This window comes from Miniopterus natalensis, chromosome 7 (assembly GCF_054644295.1).
Source record: "Miniopterus natalensis isolate mMinNat1 chromosome 7, mMinNat1.hap1, whole genome shotgun sequence".
NCBI lineage: Eukaryota > Metazoa > Chordata > Mammalia > Chiroptera > Miniopteridae > Miniopterus > Miniopterus natalensis.
In genome coordinates, this window is record NC_142087.1 from 75,392,964 (window position 1) to 75,415,361 (window position 22,398).

The 22,398-nt window shown below is 54.1% G+C and overlaps 1 protein-coding gene across 1 annotated transcript in view; it reads left to right on the top strand.

Annotated features, from left to right (window-relative positions):
* The window catches only part of BCAS4 (breast carcinoma amplified sequence 4), a 51,444-nt gene that overhangs the window by 25,929 nt on the left and 3,117 nt on the right, over positions 1-22,398 (top strand). The window contains exon 4 of the mRNA XM_087818629.1: positions 3,311-3,451. Coding sequence (XP_087674755.1) covers positions 3,311-3,451 — 141 coding nt within the window. The remainder of the gene's footprint in view (positions 1-3,310; positions 3,452-22,398) is intronic.

Sequence of the window (22,398 nt, forward strand, 5' to 3'; positions counted from 1 at the left end):
GGAGAAAAAGGGACATCTGTAATATTTTCAAAATAAAATTTTAAAAACCCCAAAAAACTGAAGAGGGGGTGCCTGCCCAGGCCTAAAACAGAGACAGCTTCCCAGGGCTATAATTTATAGTTCACGCTAAGGCCTGAAAGATGGAGGAGTGAGCCTGGGAGGGGACCAGCTTATGCCAATGCCCAGAGGTTAGAAAGAGAAAGGCTTCCTCTTAGGCAGTTGTGGGTAGGTCTAGGGCTCAAGATCAAGGGTAAGGCTGGACCATGCAGGGCCATGCCATTGAGTTTGGACCCTGTTTTGAGGATAACAGGACTCATCAAAGGGATTATAGTTACTGTACTTTTTTCTCTCTCTGAGAAAGTCCAAAATAATTCTTTTTGAAGTGTTCCATTCAGAGGTTATTAGTATATTTACAAGGCTGTGTAATTATCACCACTATCTAATTCCAGAACATTCTTGTTACCCCTTAAGGAAACTCCATATCCATTAACAATCATTCCCCAACCCCAGCCCCAGGCAACCAATAACCTACTTCCTGAATCTGTGGATTGGCCTCTTCTGGACATTTCAAAGCGATGGAATCATATAGTATGTGGCCTATAGCGATTGGCTGCTTTCACATATCATAATGTTTTCAAGGTTAATTCATGTCGTAGCATGTGTCAGAACTTCATCCCTTTTTATGGCTGAATAATATTCCATTGTATGGATATACCACAGTTTGTTTATCCTTCATCAGTTGATGGACGCTTGGGTTGGTTCCACCTTTGGGCAGTTATGAATAATGCTGTCTAAATTTTTATGTGAGTATGTTTTCATTTCTCCTGGGTAAATACCTAGGAGTGGAGTTGCTAGGTCATACTCATTTTAGGAACTGCCAAACTTTTTTTCAAAGTGACTACAACATTTTGCACTCCCACCAGCATTTACTGTAAGTTTTAGATAGAGATTGCAAACTTAGATGCCAGTGGGATCCAGGACTGTGCTGAGCAGACCAACCTCAAGGCCCCCTCCCGTTACTTCCAACAGCCAGCGTGGAGAAGCAACTGTCCCCTTCAGTGGAGTATGATTCTCAAGGCTGCCACAGTCCCCACTCTGCCCTAGAGTCTCTCCACCATTGAGGCCCTTCTTGGCCTGTTGCTGGGTCTCTATCAAAAGGAGGGAAAACTAACCTAGTCCAAGAGGGTCATGGATTTCAAGGCCAGTGGGAGAAGACGTATTTCCCACCATGTGGCATGTAACATCAGAACAATAAAACTTAGAACTCTATAAGAACCTGACATTGTATGGGGCAGATGGATTCCATAGCCTGACCGTCTGGGCCACAGATCTGCCCCTTGGGTAACACCTCCTCTTAGGGTCACTTTCTTCCTCTGTGAATTGGGGATATGCCATTTGTCCCTCACAGAGTCATTATCAGGCCAGCACCTGGCACATTCAGGGGCTCACTGAGGACAAGCTGTCGTGGTGGTTGCCCACAGGCTGAGAGAGGGGATGGATGCTTGTCACTCCTCCAGGGAGCCCAAGACCACCCTGCTTGCTCTCAGATCAGAGCAACCCACTGGGTGGGCAGAGCTTGGGAACCATGAGGTGACCTCTCAGGCCAGAACTTGGCTGTTTCTCAATTTTAATAATAAAAACTAACGTTTACTGATCACCGGCTGTGAGCGAGGGACTCTTAGTGCTTTACTCGTAAGAACTTGCTGTACCCTCACAACAGCCCCAGGAGGAAGGTCCTGTTGTTAGTCCCATTTTATAAAGAAAATGGCTGAGGCGTAGAGAAGTGACATGATTTGCCCAAGGTCACACAGCTAGGAAATGGTGGAGCTGGCATTGCAAGAGTCTGTGCTCCTGATTGTTCCTCAGTGCTGACTGTTGGCACTCTCTGGGTAGGTAGGGACCTGCTCTGTAGCTGGAGCTTTGCCAGAAGTGTTCAAATGCATTAGAACTCACAAATATATTTTCAAACCATAGGGTTTCCCCTCCTTCCCTCCCTCCCTTCCTTTTTCCCTCCCTCCCTCCCTCCTGATAATAAAAGTAATACATTTTCATTGTACAGAAAAATATATAAAAGTCCCCTATACTCCATAACCCCAGCCCGTCTGTGCGGATGCACGCGCGTCTGCCCAGTTGGCCGCAGGCCGCGGTGGCCGGTGTGGCCTCTTCCTGGCCGCGGGCTGCCCTCCCCTCGCTGGCAGGCGTGTGGGAGGCGGGTCGGCCTCGGGAGCGCGCATTCCTCCGCGTGGCCTCGCTCCCAGCCAGGCTGGTATTAGTGCAGGGAGCATAAAATTGGAATCGGCTGGAGGAAGGGACTGCAGGACTTTGTTCTGTTTCACAACCAGATGTGCTGGCTGGAGCCCTGGTCAGGGGAAGCTTCCTGCCCGTGGCCCCTTGTCCCCCTCACTGCACGCATGTGCACACGTGCGCGCGCTCACGCACACCCCTAATGTGGCTTGTTCAGTCTTTCAGCTCTCTGCCCCTGCCAGAACCCCAGGGCGGCAGCACCACCATCTTGGGCTCATCCAGTGTCTTTTTGCTGAGGATGCCCTGATTCATTCACTCATGCATGCATGCATGCATTCTTTCATTCATGTGTGCATCACTCATGCCCTCACCGTCCAGCTGAGCCCCTCTAGCTGACCAGTCTCCGGTCTTGGCCTGCGGACAGCACTGACTCAGCACCTGCTCTTTCAGAATTCACATTCTAGAGGAAGGTGGTCTGTGAGTGGACAAGAAGTTCAGAGGGAGAGGCGGGCTCAGAAGACACTTGGCTCCACAGTGACTCGGGGGCTGTGTTAGATCAGCTGGTCAGGGAAGACCTCTCTGTGGAGGGACAGTCGATCAAGGGCTAGAAAGATGAACAGCATCCATCCATCAGGAATGGAGAGAAGGGCACTGCGGCCTGCAGAGAGCTCGTGCAAAGGCCCTGTGGAGAGAGAGGCCTGGAGAGAGCTCGTGCAAAGGCCCTTTGGAGAGGGAGGCCTGGAGAGAGCTCTGTGACTTTGGGCAGGTGACTCTGAGCCTTGGTTTGCCTCCTCTGTAAAACAGAGGCTAAAAATAGGGTCCCTTTGGGGAGAATATGGGAGGGCACAAGTAGGGGCTTGGCCAAGGCTGGTTAGCAGTGGGAGGTGTTGCTGTTATTGCCAGGGTTCCTGAAGGTGACCTCCCAGCTAAGTAGGCCTGACCTCTCCGGGAGCCGCTGGTGGCAGTGACTGTGGGTCAGTCCTCCCCGCTGGCCAGGGGAGTGCAGCTAGGAATGTGCTCCAATCCAGGCCAGATGTGGCATCCCCCTCTCCCCTCTCTCCACCAGGCCTTCGTCAAGATGGTGGGACATCACGTCTCCTTCCTGGAAGACCACGTGCTCCGGGCCGAGCGGGACCATGGGGCCTTCTCCCAGGCCCTGCGGAGGTGGAGGTGGCTGGGCTCCAGGGGGCTCCCCTCCTTCAGGAACGTGAGTATCTCCCCACCTCCCTCCTCCCAGGCCCTGGAGTGGGAGAGGGGCTCAGGAAATGGGAGGTCAAGGGGCATGTCTCATTTCTGTAGACAGGAAACAGTGTCTGGCTGGCCCGGGAGAGGGCTGGCCCAGGTGGTCCTGTGTCTCAGCCCCTAACTCAGGCCCCTCTGAGCTTTGAGCTTCATGGCTGTGACCACTGCTTATTCATCCACCATTTATTGAGCGCCTGCTGTTTGCTGAACAGTTGTTCACCTGGGCGTACCATAGTGAGCAGAAACGGACCCTGCCTCCTGTCCTGTCCTTACAAACCTAAGGACATGCTCAGAGCAGCACCCAGAATTCAGGTGGGGTCCTCCTTCCCAAGGCACAGCTGGCCTCCAGCAGACCAGAGGGGCTGGGGACCGTGGAGGGGTGTCCAGCCTGTGTGTGGCCTTTGCAACTTGTAAAGGCCTCTCCTTCCGCCTTCTCTGCTTTCCTGGGATCCTCCCTGTGACCCCATAAGGAAGGAAGGATTTACTGATGGAAAAACTGAGGTGAGACTCATCCTGCCATTGAGACCTTCTGGGTTTAAGATATCTCTGTCTTTCCAACTTGTCAGTGTTCCCTAGTCCAGGGGACACTGGGCAATGTCCAGAGACATTTGGGTTGTCAGCTGGCGGTGAGGGCTGCTACTGGCATCTAATGTTAGAAACCAGGGATGCTATTAAACACCCTACAAAGCCCCCAACAGAGAATGATCTGGCTCTGTCAGTAATGCTGAGTGGGAAACCCTGCCCTGGATTGGACTTGCTCGTTAAACAATGACTTATGCTAGGTCTGTTTCAAGTGCTTTTGCTGTTCTATATGGCATCTAATTCTCACACCAGTCTTTGGAAGAAGGTACTTTTATCATTACCCCCATTTTATAGAAGAGACTGAGGCCCAGGGAAGTGAAGGGACTTGCCTGAGGCCACAGAGCCTGGTGTGACAAGTCTGGATTGGAGCCCTGGTTGATTGGGGCCTTGACCTTCACAGGAAAGGTGTCTACCCAGCTGGCCGCCCTGTCCTGCCCCCGGTGGGATCTCTCACTGTTCTTTAAGGTCTGCCTATGGGCCCCCCTCTGCTCCTCTGTTCCCCTGTGCCTCCTGCCTGCCCCCACATCTCCACGTTGTGTTACCCCCAAGGGGCATATACCGAGTGTTTACGGTGTGCCGGGCACTGCCTTAGGCATTTCATGTATGCTGACCCGTTTACCTTTCCCGATCATCACGCCCTCTGGGTATTGGCATTATCCCCATTTCATAGACGGGGAAACAGAAGTTTGGAAAGTTTTAGGGGTTGCAGTCTTGCAGCCCATGGACAGAATTTGGCCCATGTGAATTCATTTTATTTGTCCAGGCAATGTTACTTAAGCAGCATATCTTGGGATGCCTGACTAGGCATCCACTCTTTAGTCCCTGCCAGGATCCCACTGCTCCATTTTGCCTTACACCTGCGTGCCTCCAGGTGAATGACTTTGCCAAGGCCGGTAACAGCTAGGCAGTAGCCTCACAGATGTCATGGTCTAGAAACTTCTATTAATCTTTCACAACCCAAGTTAATGTCACCTCTTCTGAGAAGCCTTCTGGGATTGCTCATACTCCAGTAAAGTCCAATCTGCCTTCCAATGACAATGAAATCATAAGCTGCTTCCTTTGTCTTCCTCTCCCTGAAGTTATGGTAACTCTTCCTGGGTGACCAGGAGCACCCCAATCACATAGACGCACATTGGGGGAGGAAGATCAGAGGACCTTGGCTGCCTGTGGCCTGCCGACCCTTGGTTTCTGCACTTTACAGCTTTTGTCTATAAATCCATACAGTTGTCCCCATATGGTTGGCACTAGTGTCCCCATTTAGAGGCAGAGACTAAGACCCGGAGAGGGAGAGACACGTGTCTGAGGTCAGGGCTGGGGTTGGAACTCAGGCCTGTGAAGCTCCAAAACTGGGGTTTCCCTGCCCACTCCTTCGGCAGGATCCCACCAGGGTGTGGCTGAGCGTGCTGGGACCTGCACCTTCTCATCTCTGCCAGACTCGGGGCCCCCAGGCCTACCTGTGGTGACTTGTTCCAGGAAATTTGTCGCAGCCCAGGGGTGGTGAGTCATTCCTCACCCCCAGCATGTTGATCTTGGCCCCAGGAGGCCTTTGTCTGGGGCAGGCAGTGCAGGTGAGCAGTGTACACACACGCACCCGAGCTCAGTCCCAAGGGTGTCTAGGGCTGCACCTGCCCCCAGGGTGCAAGCTGAGGGGCCCTTCTTGGATAATGGTCATCATGGCTTGTGTTGGGGACCTGACTCTGCAGGGACCTCACATCCCACCCTGTGAGGTAGGTCTGGTCATTGTCCCTATTTTACAGATGGGGAAGCTAAGGCACTGAAGGGTTGAATTGCTTGCCTACCCAAAGTGGTGGGGCTGGGATTCAAACCTGTGAGGCCTGGACCCAGGCTGGTGCTCTGCCCTGCTTGGCTCTGCCAGGTCTTTGCGTGTCTCGTCCCGACCACCGAACTGCTGCCTGGGGGCGGGGTCCTTGCAGAATGCCCGGATGATTCTCCGTTTCTTCCATCTGGATTTCCCCCAAGCCAGGATTTCATGTCCCAAGTCAGCTCCTCTCAGCGCCCTCCTCTCAGCGCAAGGTGGACACTGCCCTTCCTCGACCACTGTCACCCTCAGAGAGTCCACACTGGCCTCTTCCCCTGCAGCAGTGAGAGGCTGCTCCTCACAGCCCCAGGCTCCACCTCCTGACCCCGTCCGCCCTCTGAGGGTCTGTGGAGTGGAGGCTGGCGTGGGACGGGGGCTCTTGGGCCTCGCCTGGGGTCATGGGAATGTTGGCGAGGGGTCCTGTCCCTGTGGCGTGAGCCACCCATCGCTGCCCCCATGGCCTTCCCAGAGTCAGGGGAGAGGAGGGGTGCCCTTCACAGGGCCCAAGAAGGAGGGCTCTCAGCTTTTATTCTGAAGCCGGATGGGGGCCTTTTGGGGGAGTGGGGAGAAAATTGATCCTTGCTTTTCTAACTAAAAGTATAATAAAAAACTTTTCCTTTCTGTAGTGCAGCAAGAAAATATGGAACTTTGATCCTTATAACATTCCAAGATTTAACTAAGAATCGTTCCTCTTTCACTGTGGCATTTTTTAGCTCTGTGACTGTGGGCAGATGGCAGAGCCACTGTAAGCCTCAGATAGCTTAACTGTGAGCTAACATGGGCACAATCCTATGCCCGCTGGAAAACTGGCTTGGATTTGATGCAGTTATGGGGCCTCAGCAAGAGCAGCAGGAATAAAAAGGAAGAGAAGACTCGGAAGTCTTCAAGTGAGGGTTCTGAGCATTGGTGGATCTGAAAAGCCAGCCCTGCTCGTAAGTAACGTCCTGGTGCAGGACAGACTGCTGCATTGCTGTGCGGCGAGCAGGTGCGGTGGTGACACAGAGCCAGCCTGCAGAACCAGGCCCTGTTCTCACTGCAACACCCACAGGGGAGGAGCTGTTTATCTCCCCATTTTACAGGTGAGCTAACTGAGGCACAGAGAGGTTACCCAGGTCACACAGCTGGGCATGAGCTTATGAACCCGCATTCTCAGCTGTATCCCAGACTGCCTGGGGGAAGAGGTGTGATCTCTGACCTCGGGAAGCTGTGTCTAGTGGGTGAGTACAGACAGTCACCAAATCCTAAGCAAATTCAGTAGATAGTCGTTTCTGAATGGGGCCCTGGCTTGCTCTGAGGGGTCAGGGATGGCCTTGGAGGAAGGGCCATGTCAGCTGAGACCTGGATGATGAATAAGAGTCCGTCTGAGGTCAGAAGAAAGGGTGCTCCCAGCAGAGGGAACCACAGGCGCAAAGGCTGTGGGGTGGGACCCAGCATGCGCTTCAGGAAAGCAGGAAGGCAGGAAGGCAGGAAGGCTAGGGCGGGTTGGCCCAGTGAGCACGAGGAGAGTGGAGGTCAGGGCCTCAGGCCACACAGAGGAACTTAAGAGTACCATAAGGGCAATGGGGAGCCATGGAAGGGTACATAGGAGGGGGGTGACTTGGTCAAATTTGCTTTGCCTGAAAAAATTAACAGGCCTTGAGCTAAGGCTGACATCCAGGGGTGGCGATGTCTTGTTGAGACTTGAACACAAGAGCTGAGCAGGGCACTCGGGCCCCCGGGTTTCAGAGCTCAGTCATCAGGAATGCGTTCCCTCAGCCTGGAAACAGATCCTGGGCATCTGAGCTCACTGCAGTCCTCGCATGGTGAGGCCGCAGGACCCTCATCCAATTGGCAGAGAGAAAAGAGGCTCCAGGTGAGGGGCCCAGGTCTCCTGCTAAGTGTCTAAGTCCCTGAAACCCTGCCTGACAAGGTGGCTATCAGCCCAGCGCCTGCACAGAGGGCCCGTGGCATCTGGAGGTTGTTTGCAGAAGTGAAAATGTGAGATGGAGTTAGTCACACCAGCCGCAGTCCTTAGAAGGGCCCGGGGGACCAGGCCTGGTCATGGCCCTGTGGCTGCCATGGGTGTACTGCTAACCATCCCTGGCCCTTGCTTGGTCTTGTCGGCCCAGGGGCGCAGAGCAGCCTCTCTGATTTGTTGTGAACCACTTTGTTTTCTGCCAAACCAAAACATCTTGCTCGCGAGGTGTCATTTTGATTAATTTTCCAATGGATAAAGTGGTGCTTTCCAAGGAATGCTTTCTGGCTAATAGCAAAACCACCTGGGGCCATGTCCTGACACCCACACAGAGTCCAGGCTGACGGGGGTTTGTGGCTTGGCCTGGACTTGGACCTGCCTGGCCCACCTGTTCCCCCCACAAACACCTGCAGGGCAATCTGGTAACGAAAATGAGTGTGCCAGGTGTGACACAGTAGGGAGTGGTGGGGAGTGTGGTGAATTGCAGAGCCCAGGCCTCACCTAGCGAAGTGGACATGGCCCAGCAGCAGCCTTACAGTAAGGAAAATCTGGGATAGCCAGATTTTCCTATTTGGGGGGAAAAGCTGTACATCTGCCCCCCCACCGAATGTTAAACATTGGGACAAATCTGTTGCACCTTTGTGTCACACCCAGCACACTCCCAGCTCTGGATTTTAGGCTGATGGTCTGTACCCCATAGGCCCCACCCCTTCAGAGGTTTTTGGGGCCAAGGGGAGAGTGGAGAGACAGCCCCTTCGCTTCTTTGCACCAACCCCAGCAGGGGCCTTTAGCTTTTAGCAGCAGCATGACTAACAGCCCAGTTTTATTGAGCATCTACTATTACCCCAACTATTGTAGTTATATAGAGCATGTACATGAAGGGCTTTCTGTGCCAGCGTCCCATAACAAGCCCACAGATAGATGTTATTCTTCCAGTTCATGAGGAAGGAACCTGAGGCTTAGAGAGGGCTGTTCACTTGCTCAGGGTCACACAGCATAAGTGGCAGGTCGAGGCTTTGATCCAGCTTTAACTTGGTTCATTGTGTCTCCCCCCTCCCTCTGTGATCTTCCAAAGGCAGGAACTATAGCCTCAGTGGCGAAGGTTGCAAACTGGAGATCTTTGGGCCAAATCTACCCGATTAACATATAGTCTTTGGCCAGCTTGGTATATGTATGCATTTAATTTGAATTCATGGCCAGTGATTAAAACAAATTTTACATAAGAATTTGTACTTCTGGTTTCTCTTGAAAAAGCAGAGGTCTGGGCCCCTGAGCAGCATCCCTGCCAAGCCACCATCTGGCCCAAGTGATCCATTCTCAGTTCCCGACTGTGGGCATTTGAGTTTCCTACCCAGGTTGAGCACATAGTAGGTGTGCATGAAATATGAACCAATGGATGCTCGTAGGGCTTCCATGGCCCTTAATGGCCGCCCCAGGCTTCTCCAGAGGCTGGCCGCAGGCAGTGGAGAGCTGGGAGGTGCCCCCGCCTTCCTCTCCCTGCAGCTTGGGGCTGCCTCATGGGCTCTCATGGAGGTAATGGAGGCCGCGGGAGCTGCCCTGCCCAGGCCGGCCTGCAGGAGTCGTCAGTGCCAGGTTGGGTGTCTCCTCTCCTCCCCTCCCCCTTCATGCCCCCCCAGCTCCCTCCCCACCCGCCCAGCCCAGCGGGGAGGGGGAGGGAGGAGAGGGGGAGGCGCAGCCCGCCGGGCCCCCTCCCCCCCAGTCCCCCTGGAGGGTGGCTCCGGAAGGAGGCCGCCGGCTGGGCTTTATCTGCGTGGAGGCCAGCGAGGCACCGACACAAAGGCAGCCGGGCTCCGTGGCGCCTTCTCCCGGCCCGGAGCCGCCTCTCCTCCTCCTGCCCCGTCATCCCTTGCGGTGAAAGTGCAACATGAGCAGATGGCAAATATTAACGCGACCATGGAGGGCTGAGTGGCGCTGCCCCCAGTCCCCTGAGCAGCCCCCCTGAGCTGGCTCCCAGGGGGTTCCTCAGCACCCACAGTTAACCCATCTCTGGGACTGGGTGTTCGATGTTATACGTGCTGGGGAGGACAGGGGGCTCCCGGCAGGCTGGTTTGGGAACCATATATATATATTTTTAAACATTGCATTCATTCTTGTTGAGGTTTTGAGGGTGTGTGGGGAGAAAGTTCCTTTTGACAAGGGGTTTTTATTTAGGGGGGTGGTTTGTTGAGGCCTACATGGGAGCATCCCAGCTTCTCCCTGGTTGGTGGGACACACTCAATGCACCCTTTCCCAGTCACCATTGGGGGCATCACTGTGACAGCAGCGCTCTCAGACCAGGGGCTGTCATCCCTGGGGCTGGTGGACACTCTCTGTGGCCTTTGCACATGCTGGTCCCCTGCCTAGAATAACCTCCCTGCTCCCTGCCTGGAAATGTTTATTCATTGCTCAAGGCCCAAAGGAATGTCGCCACCTCTGAGAAGCCACCTGGATTCCCCCAGGCAGCATTCCTCTGGGCCTCCCAAGCCCCTGTTCATTCCCCTGGGAGTCGCTGTGTTTTCACCTGTTGCTTCCCCCAGACCCAGAGTTTCTCAGGAGTAGGTGTAGAGACTGTATTATCTTTGACTTCGGAGTTATGATGATGCCAGCAGCCAGAGTTTTCTGGGTGGTTCTTTGGGCCGGCACAAGCTAACACTTTGCCTGCCCTAGCTTGGTTCATCTCCATACCCACTTATTACATAGGTACTTACTGTTAGCATTCCCACTTGACAGATCAAGAAACAGAGGCTCACAGAAGTCAGAATGTTTTAACTTAGCCAGCCAGGCATTGGCATGTTTGATTGTAGAGCCCCATATTCTTCATGCCCCAGGGGTCAAAATTCAAGTACTCACCAGGATCAGGTAGGTCCCTGAGAGAGGCAAAGGGGCTGGGTGGGGACTGTGGTCAAAAGAAGAGGCAGGTGCCCTCAACTCTGGCCAGGAATAAAGGCCCAGCAAAAGCTTGAGCTTGCTCTTCTGTATAAGAAAGAGATTGAAGATGTAGATTTGTATGTGAAATCCATTGATTTTGAAGACTCATGGAAATCACAGGGGGCTTGTTGGCAGACCTCTGCCTTGGCAAAGTCTGTGGTGAAGTAGTGCCTAGCATGGTGCCTGGCCTGGGCGTGGGCCCCGCGCCTATTTCCTGAGGGTGGGAGACCAAGGAGAGGAGGGAGGAGTGGACATCACAGCAGTAGGGATTGGCCTTGAGAGCTAGACTGGGGAGCTGTGCCAAGCAGGCAGGTTTGGACTCTGAGCTATGACTCTGGCTGCTCCAGTCCTGTCCATGGGCGCCCACTGCCCTTTCCAGAGCCCTGGTGTCTTTGATGGACATAAGTACATCCGGGGGTGGGGGAGCGTCTCACAGTGACATGCCTGGTGTGTAGTGAGACTTGGTACATGGGAGCTGTGAATTGGGTGCCAAAGGATGAAGAAATGACTGGGTCCCTGCCTGTGGCTCACAGAAGGTAACTCACAGGCGGCGCGATTAGCAGATAGTTGTGAGGACGGCTGCGTGCTTCTGACTTCTGCACGTGGCAGAAAGGAGAGAGGAGAGGTCAGCGGAAGTTGCTGACACGGGAGGAAAGGGCTGTGAGAGGGCACAGCATGGCCTGATGTGTGGCACCCGCATGGCCCGAGGGTGGGCTGGGCAGAGGGCGGGCATCGCAGGTCCCAGAGTGGCATCACAGGTTGGGCTCTCTGTTAGTGCAGATACCTGCGCCATGCCTGTAGCTGGGGTTGGGGTGTCTGGAGAAAGTGTGATCCTTTCGATGCCCAAAGAGCCTGGAAAGTTCTTGAACTTGGTTCTGTCCATGGTCAGCTTTCTGCTGGGAAAATAAACCACGTCTCATTAAGCAATAAGTTCATCCAGGTGCCTGTTCCGACCGATATCATCACACCTTGTCACCTTGCCAGACCTAAAGTCAAGGCCAAAGTTCCCGTTACTTGGAGAGTCCTAAATTAACCTGGAACCCAGTTGGATAGGGGGACTGCTGGCTTTTAAATGGAGTGAGGAGCTAGAGCAGGGAGGGGGCAGTGTCAGGGCTGGACGTTGCTGAGCACCAGTTGAGAGGTGTGCACTGTGACCTGGGTTGGGACCTCAGCCTGTGGTCCTGGGTCTGCCATTTCCTTTCCTGTCTGGCAGCTCTTTACTGGCCTGGACCTGGCTCCAGAGCCCTTGGGCAATGGCTTGATTCTTTGGGGGGGGGGGGGGGGTATGGAGATGGCCAGGAGGGGCTCCAATGGCATCATTCCTTGCTGGGAGACCACAGGCTGCTGGCGGGGATGGCTGCCCAGTCCACCTCCAGTAATCTGTCCCCGTCTGGCCAGCAGGCATTTATTGAGCATCTACTGTGAGCCAGGGACCCTAATTGATAGATGAGCCACGCCTCTTGGTGGCTGAGAGATGTCCTGGTACTTACAATTTTTGAAGCTCCTTGTGATTAAAAATTAAAGCAGTACTAGAATTGGCTCCCACGATTGTGATTTAGTTTAAATGTTCGTGTTTTGAAACTGAATGCATTTAATACTAAAAATGCAATGTTATGAAATTGTACCTTTGGGCTATTTGCAAGCTAATGATGGCATTTAAAAAGAATATGAATTCAGGGCACCATGATGATAATGAAATTAGCCAGTATTCATTAAGTGCTTGCTGTTTTCTAAGCACTTTGCAGTTATATGGGCATAACACCCTGTCCCTGTTTCCAAATGAGAAAATCGAGGCGCAGAGAGGTGCAGTTGGCCAAGGTCACACAGCTAGAAAGGGGCACCACTGCCATCTGAGGGGTTTAGAAATGGTACACAATTTACTGTGTTGGACGAAGGGACCTGACTGTCTATGCTGGTAGCTTCATGTGGGGCTTTGGAGGGGGTTCCACAGGCTCAAATGTGAGGGCCTCTGTGACCTCCACTGCTGTTCCTACCCTCTTTCCCAAAAGCAGCGTGAGCCACATGTTAGGGGCTTTGCGGACAGGCAGCTGGTGGGAAGCTCCTAAGGCTTGGACCCTGTGTCCCCTGCAGGGCCCCAGAAAGTGAGCTCAGCCTCCATCCCAACCCATTTCTGGTTCTCTTGAGAGCATGTGGAGCGGGTGTGGGGTGGGCAGCAGGGCTTGGCTTGCAGGATACCGCTGTCCTGAGCTGCTTTCTCTTTGTACCTTGGGCTTTAGCTCCTGCAAACCTTGGGACATGGTGCCTGCAGACAGCCCTCCCCATTCCCCCCTGTGCACACGCACCACCTCTCCCTCCTTTAAGTCCTTGGCTCTTTCAGGAGCTGCCACCTGTGTGACCTCAGCCCTTTACCTTTTCCTTCCCCAGCCCCTGGGCTGGGCTTAACTCCTTTGATGCCAAATATCCATCCACCTTCCCCCACTTTCTTTCATTCATGCATTCGTTCGTTCATTCATTCAACAAATACACATTCATCTGCATGAGCCAGGTGCTATTTCATCTCAGAACCCAGGGGGGACAGAAGTGTTACTGCCCCCTGGCAGCCAGTGATCTAGTATAGTAGGTGATGTACCCCAGGGGGGACAGAACACTGAAGAAGGGGGGGGCAGGTCAGGGAAGGCTGGATACTGAAGCCCTTGGTGGCTGGTACCCTGAAGGGAGGAAAGTATAAGGTGTTCTGGGGCAGCTGAGGGAGCAGGGAGGCCTGAGTGGGTGGCATGTTGGAGCCAGAGGTGAAGGTGGGGGAGCGAATGGAGCAGATGTCGGGCCAGTGCAAGGACTAGTCCCTGGAGGGTTTGGAGAGGTGACCTGCCCCTGTGTCTGTCTCATGCGGAGGAAGATGTTGGGTGTGTAAGGGTAGAGGTCAGGTTAGAGCTGCTGGGATGGTCCAAGGAGAGATGCTGGTGGCCTAGACTAGGGTGCTGAGGGTAGAGGTGAGGAAACATGGTCTATTCTGTGTGTGTGTGTGTGTGTGTGTGTGTGTGTGTGTGTGTGTGTGTGAAGTTCTTTATTGAGATAATTGTAGATTCACATGCAGTTATAAGAAATAATACAGCCCTGGCCGGTGTGGCTTAACTGGTTGGAGCATCTCTCGTATACCCAAAAGGTGGCGGGTTTGATTCCCAGTTCAGGGCACATACCCAGGTTTCGGGCTTGATCCCTGGTGGGGGTGTGTGCATGAGGCAACTGATCAATGTTTCTCATATAGATATTTCTCTCTCTCCCTTCTTCTCTCTAAAAAAAGAAAGAGAAAGAAAGAAGGAAGGAAGAAAACAAAGAGAGTCCTTGTGCACTTTGCCCAGCTGCCCGCAGCGGTAACATTTTGCAAAACCGTGGTACAGTATTATGGCCAGGATACTGGCATGGATACAGTCCCTCGTTCTTACTCACATCCCCTCACTTTTACTGTACTCACTTGTGTGAGGTTTTAAGCTCTAGACAATTATATCAGTTCTATACAATTTTCCTTTATTTAGGTTGTGTCTCCACTTTCATTTAACCCCTGGCAACCCATAGTCTGCCCTCCATTTCTAAAATTGGGCTATTCCAAAAGTGTTCTATAAATGGAATCATACAGCGTGTAACCTTTTGGGATGGCTTTTCTTGTGCAGCCTAATCCCCTGGAGATTCATCCCAGTTGCTGTGTGCATGGAGAGTCCATCTGGATATGTTTGCAGGTGGAGCCCCAGTCCGAGATTCCAGGGTGGGGTTCGGCCCTGGAGGCGTCCGGCATGGAGCCAGTGGCTCTAGCCCTGAGCCAAATGAGATGGCCCTGGAGGCAGAGGGGTAGGTGGGCGACCTAGCATGTATTGATTAGGCATCTGCAGTATACCAGGTGCTGATCGAGGAACAGGGGGAACGGCCATTTAGGGACGGGTGAGGTCCATGCTGGTGGGGTGGGGCTGAATTGGGGCTGGAGGCCTGGAGACAGCAGCTCAGCTTCTTCTTGCCCCCCTTTTCTCTCTCTGCAGGCCCCGGGCTGGGCCCCTGTTGAGCCTGGGGCCAGGCCCTGGGGTGGAGGCTTAGCCGGCAGGTCTCCAGGAGTCCTGCATAAAATGAGGAGAGTGAAGTATTGCCCCTCAGGCAGTATGGAGTCCATTCAGTAAAGACGGACCTGGCTTCTCAGCTTTTGTCCTTTAAAAATATTCTTTTTTGGGGGAGGGGGGAGGAAAAAACACATGGATTTGTTGTTCCACTTATTGATGCATTCATCGGTCGCTGCTTCTGTGTGCTGGGACTGGGGATCGAACCCGCAGCCTTGGGATATTGGGACAACGCGCTGATCAGCTGAACTCTTCAGCCAGGGCAGGGGTACTGTTCCTTGACAACAGGGTGTGGTTGGCACATGGGGAGGGGAGGGGGTGTTTTTCCGTGTCCTTGCCAGGCACAGTGACTTCACTTGGGTTTGGAGAGGCCCTGAGCCCATGGACTGGCTCCCCAGCTCCCATCACAGCCCCCTCACCTTTGTGTACTTGTCCTCAATCTGCACCCACCCCCAGGCCCCCATTCCTGTCACCCCCAGCTGGCCCACCTCACTTTTCTGTCAGGGCCACTCAGCCCTCGCCTCTCCTTTTCTCACTTATTTCTAATTTCTTCCCTCTTTCTCTCCATTTCCACTTCCCCCCTCTCTCCCCATTCCCCCTGCTTATTTCCATCTGTTTCCTCTCTTAACCCCCCGTTATCTGCGCCCCCCCTTTCTCTCCTGATTTTTGCTCTCTGCCTCTCTGCCTTGCCTCCCTTCGTCCCCCCGCCCCGGCTCTGGTTCTCTGCAGCTTCACCTGTCCCCGCTGTGTGCCTCCATCCCTCCCTTTCCCCTTCTTCTCCCCTCAAATCTGACTTCCCAGACCTTGGAAACCACCCTCTCCACGCTCAGGTCCATCTGCTAAACTGTCCCGACCAGACCAGACAGCACAGGACGTGCTTGTGGAAGGGCTTCGAGACAGTGCCCGGGCCTTGTGAAGGACAAAGTAGCGGGGACGGAATCGCTTTGGCGACGGTGACCGTCCAAGGCTCACAGGCCAGCATGTGGGTCACGATGTGTAGAACAGACCTGGCTGGTTCGTGGGCCCAGACAGAGCCCTGAGGGCACCCGTGTGAGGGAAGGGTAGATGGAGAGGAAGCTCCCACGGCCACCTGGATGCCTGGGACAGGTGACGGTCTGGGCCTTGCCTCCTAAGCAGGTTCCTTCAGCTGTCAGGAGGTGGCTGCTCAGGTGGGGAAGAATCCCCAGGCTGGGCTGGGACGCGGGTTGGACTTATAGGCGGTTCTGGTGGATGCCTCTGTTTGTGCCCTAATAGCCTGTTTATTTAATGAAGAAACAGCCGCCCACGTTAGGGTCCCCCACAGAATGGTCGATTGCGTGTGCATGCGCCTTCTGCTTCCCAGAGCTAATTGGCGCCGTTTCCAACATTCTTTTGTGGAACCAGCCACCTTGGAGGCCAGGCGACAAAACCTCTGAGGATCTCTCAGTAACCAGCATCAGGGTGAGGAGTGCACAGCTCCGATGTGACAGTGGCCAGCTGCTGGGCCTTAGCCTGCTCTTGGTGTGGGCTGGTGGACTCATCTGGAGGTGGCAGGGGACCTGGGCCTGTGGGGAGGTGGAGCATCTCAGCTTGACAAGGAGGCCACTGAACTGAGAGGCCACGGGGCATGAGTGCCCACATGGGGTAGTGTCCGCTCCAGCCAAATCCGTCTGCTGATGGCCCCCCAAATTCCACACCTGCTCCTGCCGCCACCCTTTGCCCCACACTGTTCTCTTAGCCAGGAGCGCTGGCTCTGCACTGTCCACAGAGCTGTCCGTGAGTGACCTTTCTGAGGCACAGCATGGGGCATACCCCCCCTCCCCTTGGAGCACACAGGGCTCTGTCACCACGACCTGCTGCAGACTTGTGGGCCAAGTGCAAAGAGAAACTGTGATGCGCTTTCAAAGCTTAGGAAGAATTTCAGTGACGGCAGAGTATTAGACCAAGCACGGCCTGTGTGACTACACGGCTTGCAGACCAGGGCCCAGCCCTGTCTGTCGCTTGCAGGTGTCATGCTTCGAGTGAGTTCCTAATCCGTAGTCTCCGCATCTGTAAAATGGGGTTGACAGTCACATCCTCTGCATAGGGCTGTCATGAGCAGTAACTGAGATCATGTGAGGTTTAGTTGCAGTTACTATCATTGATGACGTGGATATTATTACTTCATAGCTCCTCATCTATGTTGTTCCCTCAGTGCTTTGTATATGCTACGTGGAGATGCTCCAATGACCTTTCCATTTTGGATAACTTTAAATTTGCAGAAAACTTGTAAAAGCAATACAGAGAGTCCCTGCATGGCCCTTACTCAGTTTCCCCCGTGGTCTTCATCTCACGTCACCATGCACAGTATCAAAGCCCAGACACCCACATGGGTTCTGTGGAGCCACGAAATTCTAGACTTTGGTTGGGTTTCACCAGTTTTCTTTCACGCCCGTGCTCTGTCCAGACCCCTACCCCGGCAGACTACTGCTTCTAGCGAGTGCTTGAATTTTAATGAGACCTCATGTCTCCAATAGTGCGTCACAGACCTGGCCTTGAGCCCCACAGTGACTCCAGAACCTGCAAGTGTTCTTGTGTGGAGACAATGATTGCCATCGTTGGTCTTGGCTAGAGTCCAGCTCCCAGGCCCTTCCTGTCTGCCTTGGGGGTTTACAGACCCCTGTGCATCCATTTCTCATTGCCCAAGTGTCCCCTGTGTGCCAGCTAGGGCTGCTGCTGGGGCTGTGGCCCTGAAGACTGATGTGGTCCACATCCCTGTGGAGCTCAGTCTGGTGGGGAGACTGGTAGTAACCAAGGAAAACGGCAAACAGAATAGACTCCACAGAGCTGCAGTGAAGGAGGGAAGGTGACACATGATTGGAGGTCCCTTAGGAGGCTCTGAAGGAAGGAAGGACCCAGCACAACGAGATCTGGCAGAAATGCCTTGAGGTGGGGACAGCAGGTGCAAAGCTCCCAAGTCACAACAGGCCCCAGTGAGGTCCAGTCCCCAGGCTGGAGGCTTGTGAATGACAGGAGGTGATGGACTGCGTTTAGAGTAAGGTGGGATCATGTGCATCTGAGGTTGAAAAAGCCCAACTCTTTAAGGGGCCAGGCAGGTGGCGGAAATGAGTCATGTCCCCTGTACAGGGACGGCCACTGCTCAGCGCCAGCTCGTCTCTGCCGATGTGCTGGGGCTTCCGATTTTTAAAGAGCTTGAAATCCATTTTTCATAGAGAAATGGCATTTCATTAAAAAATGTGAAAACAAAAGCAACAAAACTAGTAAAGAACTTCAGGCCAGTGGAGGCCACGTGGGACACGCCCATGGTCTGGCTGTGGCCTCCCTGTTGGTGACCATGGTGTCAGGACCTGGTGACAGGGCCTCGTGACCATGTCCAGGAGTCAGATTCAGTTCTCACTACAGTGAGTACTTAGCAGAGGATCAGATTTGGTTTTTAGGACAGTCCCTCAGGCTGCCGTGTGGAGAATGGGTTGAGGGCGAGAGCAGAGGCCGGGAGGGGGAACGATGGAGCCAGCAGTGGCGATGGGGTGAGGGATTTGGGAAGAATTGCAGACAGGATTGAGGATAGGCTGACCCCCAGGTGTCCAGTTTGGACAGCCTGGGTGGACAGAGGTTCTGGTTAGCGGTGGGCCCGCTGTGGGCCACTTAACTCCTGAAAGCCTCAGGTTTCCTGCTTTGTGAATGGGTGTGCAATACCTGTGCTGATCTGGGTCTCCTGTAAGTATATCCATGTCTTGTCTGTAATCAGACAGTTGTGACCAGTGGCCATGTGATGAGATGCGGAGCCCACGTGCCTTGGTGTTTGGCAAACAGGATGACTCCAGTGCAAACCTCAACTGGAGGAGGGGAGTCAGATCCCCACCAGGAGGTGCGGCTGGGAGGGCAGCGGCCGGAGGGAGGAGGGGCCCAGGCTGGAGACTCTGGGTGAGGAGCTGGGACCCCAGAGAGACCTAGTTCCAGAGAGGCCCCGACTCAGCTCTCCCCACCTGGCTGTCCTGTCTCCTCCCTGGGGGAGTGTCGGTTTGGACGCAGTAGCCAGTGTCTTGGCAGAACTTCTGAGGGCTCCTCCTCTGCTGGTTTCCATGTTAACGCTTTTCCTCCAGCTAAAAGCAGAATCCACAGGGATCCAGGAACCTTCTAGAGCTGCTCTCAGGGTCAGCATCTCCTGCAACAAGATTGCACCAGTCCGTCCCTGCTGCTGGGGCCCTCCTGGCAGGGGCTGCCCACTCCAGGAGCCCCCAGCCCTGTTCCTCTGTCACCAGGGCCTCAGCCTCCCATGGCCACCAGCTGCTGTGGTCCCAGGCTGGTAGAGGGTGGGTGGGGAGCCAGGCTGGGCAGGGGGGTTCTGCGGGAAGGGGGCCCCTCTGTGTGACTTGTGCAGTCTCCGTGAGGCTGGCCTGCCCAGTCCTTTGGGCAGGATGGGACATGCAGGGGCTGCTTACAGAAATGGGAGGGGCTCTGCTCACAGCTTCAGAGCATTCTGGAGGACTGGGGGCCCCGAGCAGATACAGGCAGGACAGCTAGGCATGGCCTTAGGTGCAGAAAACCCAGAGGCAGGACTGAGAAGGGAGGTAGTGCCCGAGGGGAAAGGTCATGCCAGGGGCTCAGAAGAGCCCGTTTGAGTCCCAGCTCTGACTTTTACCAGCTGTGTGGCCCTGGGCACAACCTACCCTGTCCTCTCTGAGCCTGCCTTCTCCTCCCATAAAACAGGCACCATGGCTGAACCTGCCTCTCAGGCTCTAGTGAGCACCAGAGGAGACTGTCCGTGGGTAAAAGGCAGCAGCCACTGGTCTTGGCGTTGGCCCAGGACAGGGCGGCGTGGGGCCCAGGGCACGGGACTGGAAGCAAGGCCTTTTCCATCCAGCTCCTCAGCAGCCCATGGAGACTTGTCTGAGCCATGTGACGTGAGCCTGGAGCCACTGCCAGCTCAAGATGCCTGAGGCTCGTGTGGACGAGTGAGTCAGGCCGGGCGGGGATGGTGGCAAACCGGACAGCACATGCCCTGTCTAGAGGGGCGAGCTCACTGCACCCCACAGGAATGCGGGCCCAGTGTGGCCAGATAGCTCTGCTGCTTAAGAGAAATAGGAACTCAATATTTATTTGAAACATCCCAGTTCTTCCGTGTTGGCAGCTAACTCATTTTTAAATTTGCATGAGTCAAACCCATGGTGTCTGTGGGCCAGATGCTAACCAAAGGCCACCCGTTTACGATCTCTGAGGACACTGGGAGGGGGGCCCTCAGGGTCCCAGGTTGGAAAGCAGGTGCTGAAGGGACATCCCAAGTCCTAGACAAGAGCTCAGCCCCGGGGCCACCTTGTCCTGGCTCGGTGGTGGGGCAGCACAGATCCTGGAGCAAGGTGGGCTTGCGTTCGAATTCAGCTTTGCTGTGGACCAGCTGGGTGATCTTGGGCAAGTACCTCTCTGAGCCTCAGCTTCCTCTTCTGCAAAATGGGGTTGTGGCCACCTGCATCTCTCAGTGGCTGCGGGGATGAATGGGCCCTGAACCTGCAGAGTCCGTCATGGGCGGGGCTCCCAGGAGGCACTTACTCCCCATCGTCAGGTGGTTGAATTAAGAGAGGCCAGGGGCTTGGTCCATGCAGACGGCCAGAGCTGCTGCTTTTTCTTCCCCCCGAAGCAAATGTTTTTCTTTTAGAATTAGAGACAAGTAGTTATGATAATACAGAGAGCTCCCATGTACCCCTCACCAGCTTCCCCTGTTAACACCTTATTTTATTGTGCGTTGTAAACATTGATACATTGCTATTAATGAACTCTGCAGTTGATTCAGATTTCACTAGTGTTCCCCTGCCATCCGTTCCCGTTTCAGGATGGCATCCAGGATGCCAACCATGTTATATTTAGTTGTCATGTCTCCTAGTCACCCCTGGTCTATGACAGCTTCTCAGACTTGCTTTGGTTTTGATGACCTTGACAGGTCTGAGGAATATTGGGTAGGTGTTTTGTACCATATCCCTCGATTAGGGCTGAACTGATGTTCTTCTCATGGTTAGCCTGGGGTTGTTGGTTTTTGGGAGGAAGACCACAGATGTGAAGCGTCCTTCTCATCACATCATATCCAGGGGACATGCTCTGAACAGGACATGGCATTGATGAAACCCGGACCACCTGGCTGAGGGGGTGCTGGCCAGGTTTCTCCCTGGGCGGTGACTCGCCCCACCACCCTCCATACTCTGTGCTTTGAAAGCAAGTCACCAAGCGCAGTTAAGCTTGAGTCCTGGCTCTACCCATTTACTCTCTGTGTGACTGTGGGCAACTCGATCTTAACTGGAGCGACTATGAGAATAGTAGCATCATGTGCTGGTCATTCTGTGTTCATCCAAGTGACAGAAACGCACTAAAGTCATTTAACCAAATAGGCTTTGTGTTTTTTCCTCACATGACAGGGAGTCCTGAGGTGGCGAGCTGAGCTCATGGATATTCTCAGGAAATGGTCAGGCACTCAGGCTCCTCCTGACTGCTGCTCTGCCATTCGTAGCATGTGGCCTTTGCCCTCATGGTCCCAAAGTGGCTGCGGGACCTCCAGCATCACTGCTGTGTTCCAGGCAGGACTCTGTGAAATTGGTGGTATGATTCCCATTTTACAGAGAGGAAAGTGATGCTCAAGAAGATGAGAAACCCCTATCTTAAGGGAGTGAGTGCTGTGAGGGTTGAGACCACGTATGTAACCTAGGGCGGCGTAGGTATAGCTGATGTTTTCTCAGTGGGAGGGGCCTCTCCCAGGCCCTTGGGGGCTGGGGTACCTGGTTACCTGGGGGGTGAGGGTGGGCCTCTGGGTACTGGAGCCCCTGCACACGGTCAGCCTGGGAACTCAGACCCCTTGGAGCTGCCTGTGGAACCTCAGAACTGGCCCGTGCCTGGGGCAGCAGTGTGGCCTGCTTTGTTGAGGGTGGAGGATGTGGTTGAGCCAGCACAGGCTGGCTTTAGTGATGGCCAAATAACACTCAGGCTTGGGGACAGTCAGCAGGCCTGTGTCTGCTGACCTGCTACTCAGTGCCCACTTGTGTGGGAGATACAGGGAAGGGTTCGCTGTTCTTGTTCTGTTTAGGAAGACAGATTTATTTCAGGGGCAAACTATGGCATAGGCCAAATCTGGCCTGCCACTGTCTTTGTGAATAAAGTTTTATCGGCACACAGCCATGCCATTCGTTTACATCATGTCTGTAGGTTTTTGTGCTACATGGACAGAGCTGTGTAGCTGTGACAGAGACCGTGTGGCTTGCAAAGCTTGAAATATTTACTGTGGCCCTTCGCAGGACTAGTGTGCTGACCTTGGCCTGCACAGAAAGCAGCCAGGGTCAGGGCTATGCAGTCAGGGCTCCCAAGAGAGACGCAGGTGGGGCAGGACTTATGAGGGGCTGTGGGGGTTTCTGGAAAGGTGTGCTGCAACAGCCATTTGAGGGTTTTATCAGAAAAGGAGCTGCTTAGGGTGCAGATCACTAAAGGGCCAGCTGTAAGCATCTGCCAGAGCAGCAGGCTGTGGAAATGCTGAAGTGGCCTGGTGGGGCCTTGGCTTACAGGACTGCACTCAGCTTGGCCACCGGGGGCCACAAGTAAATTTCTTATAATTT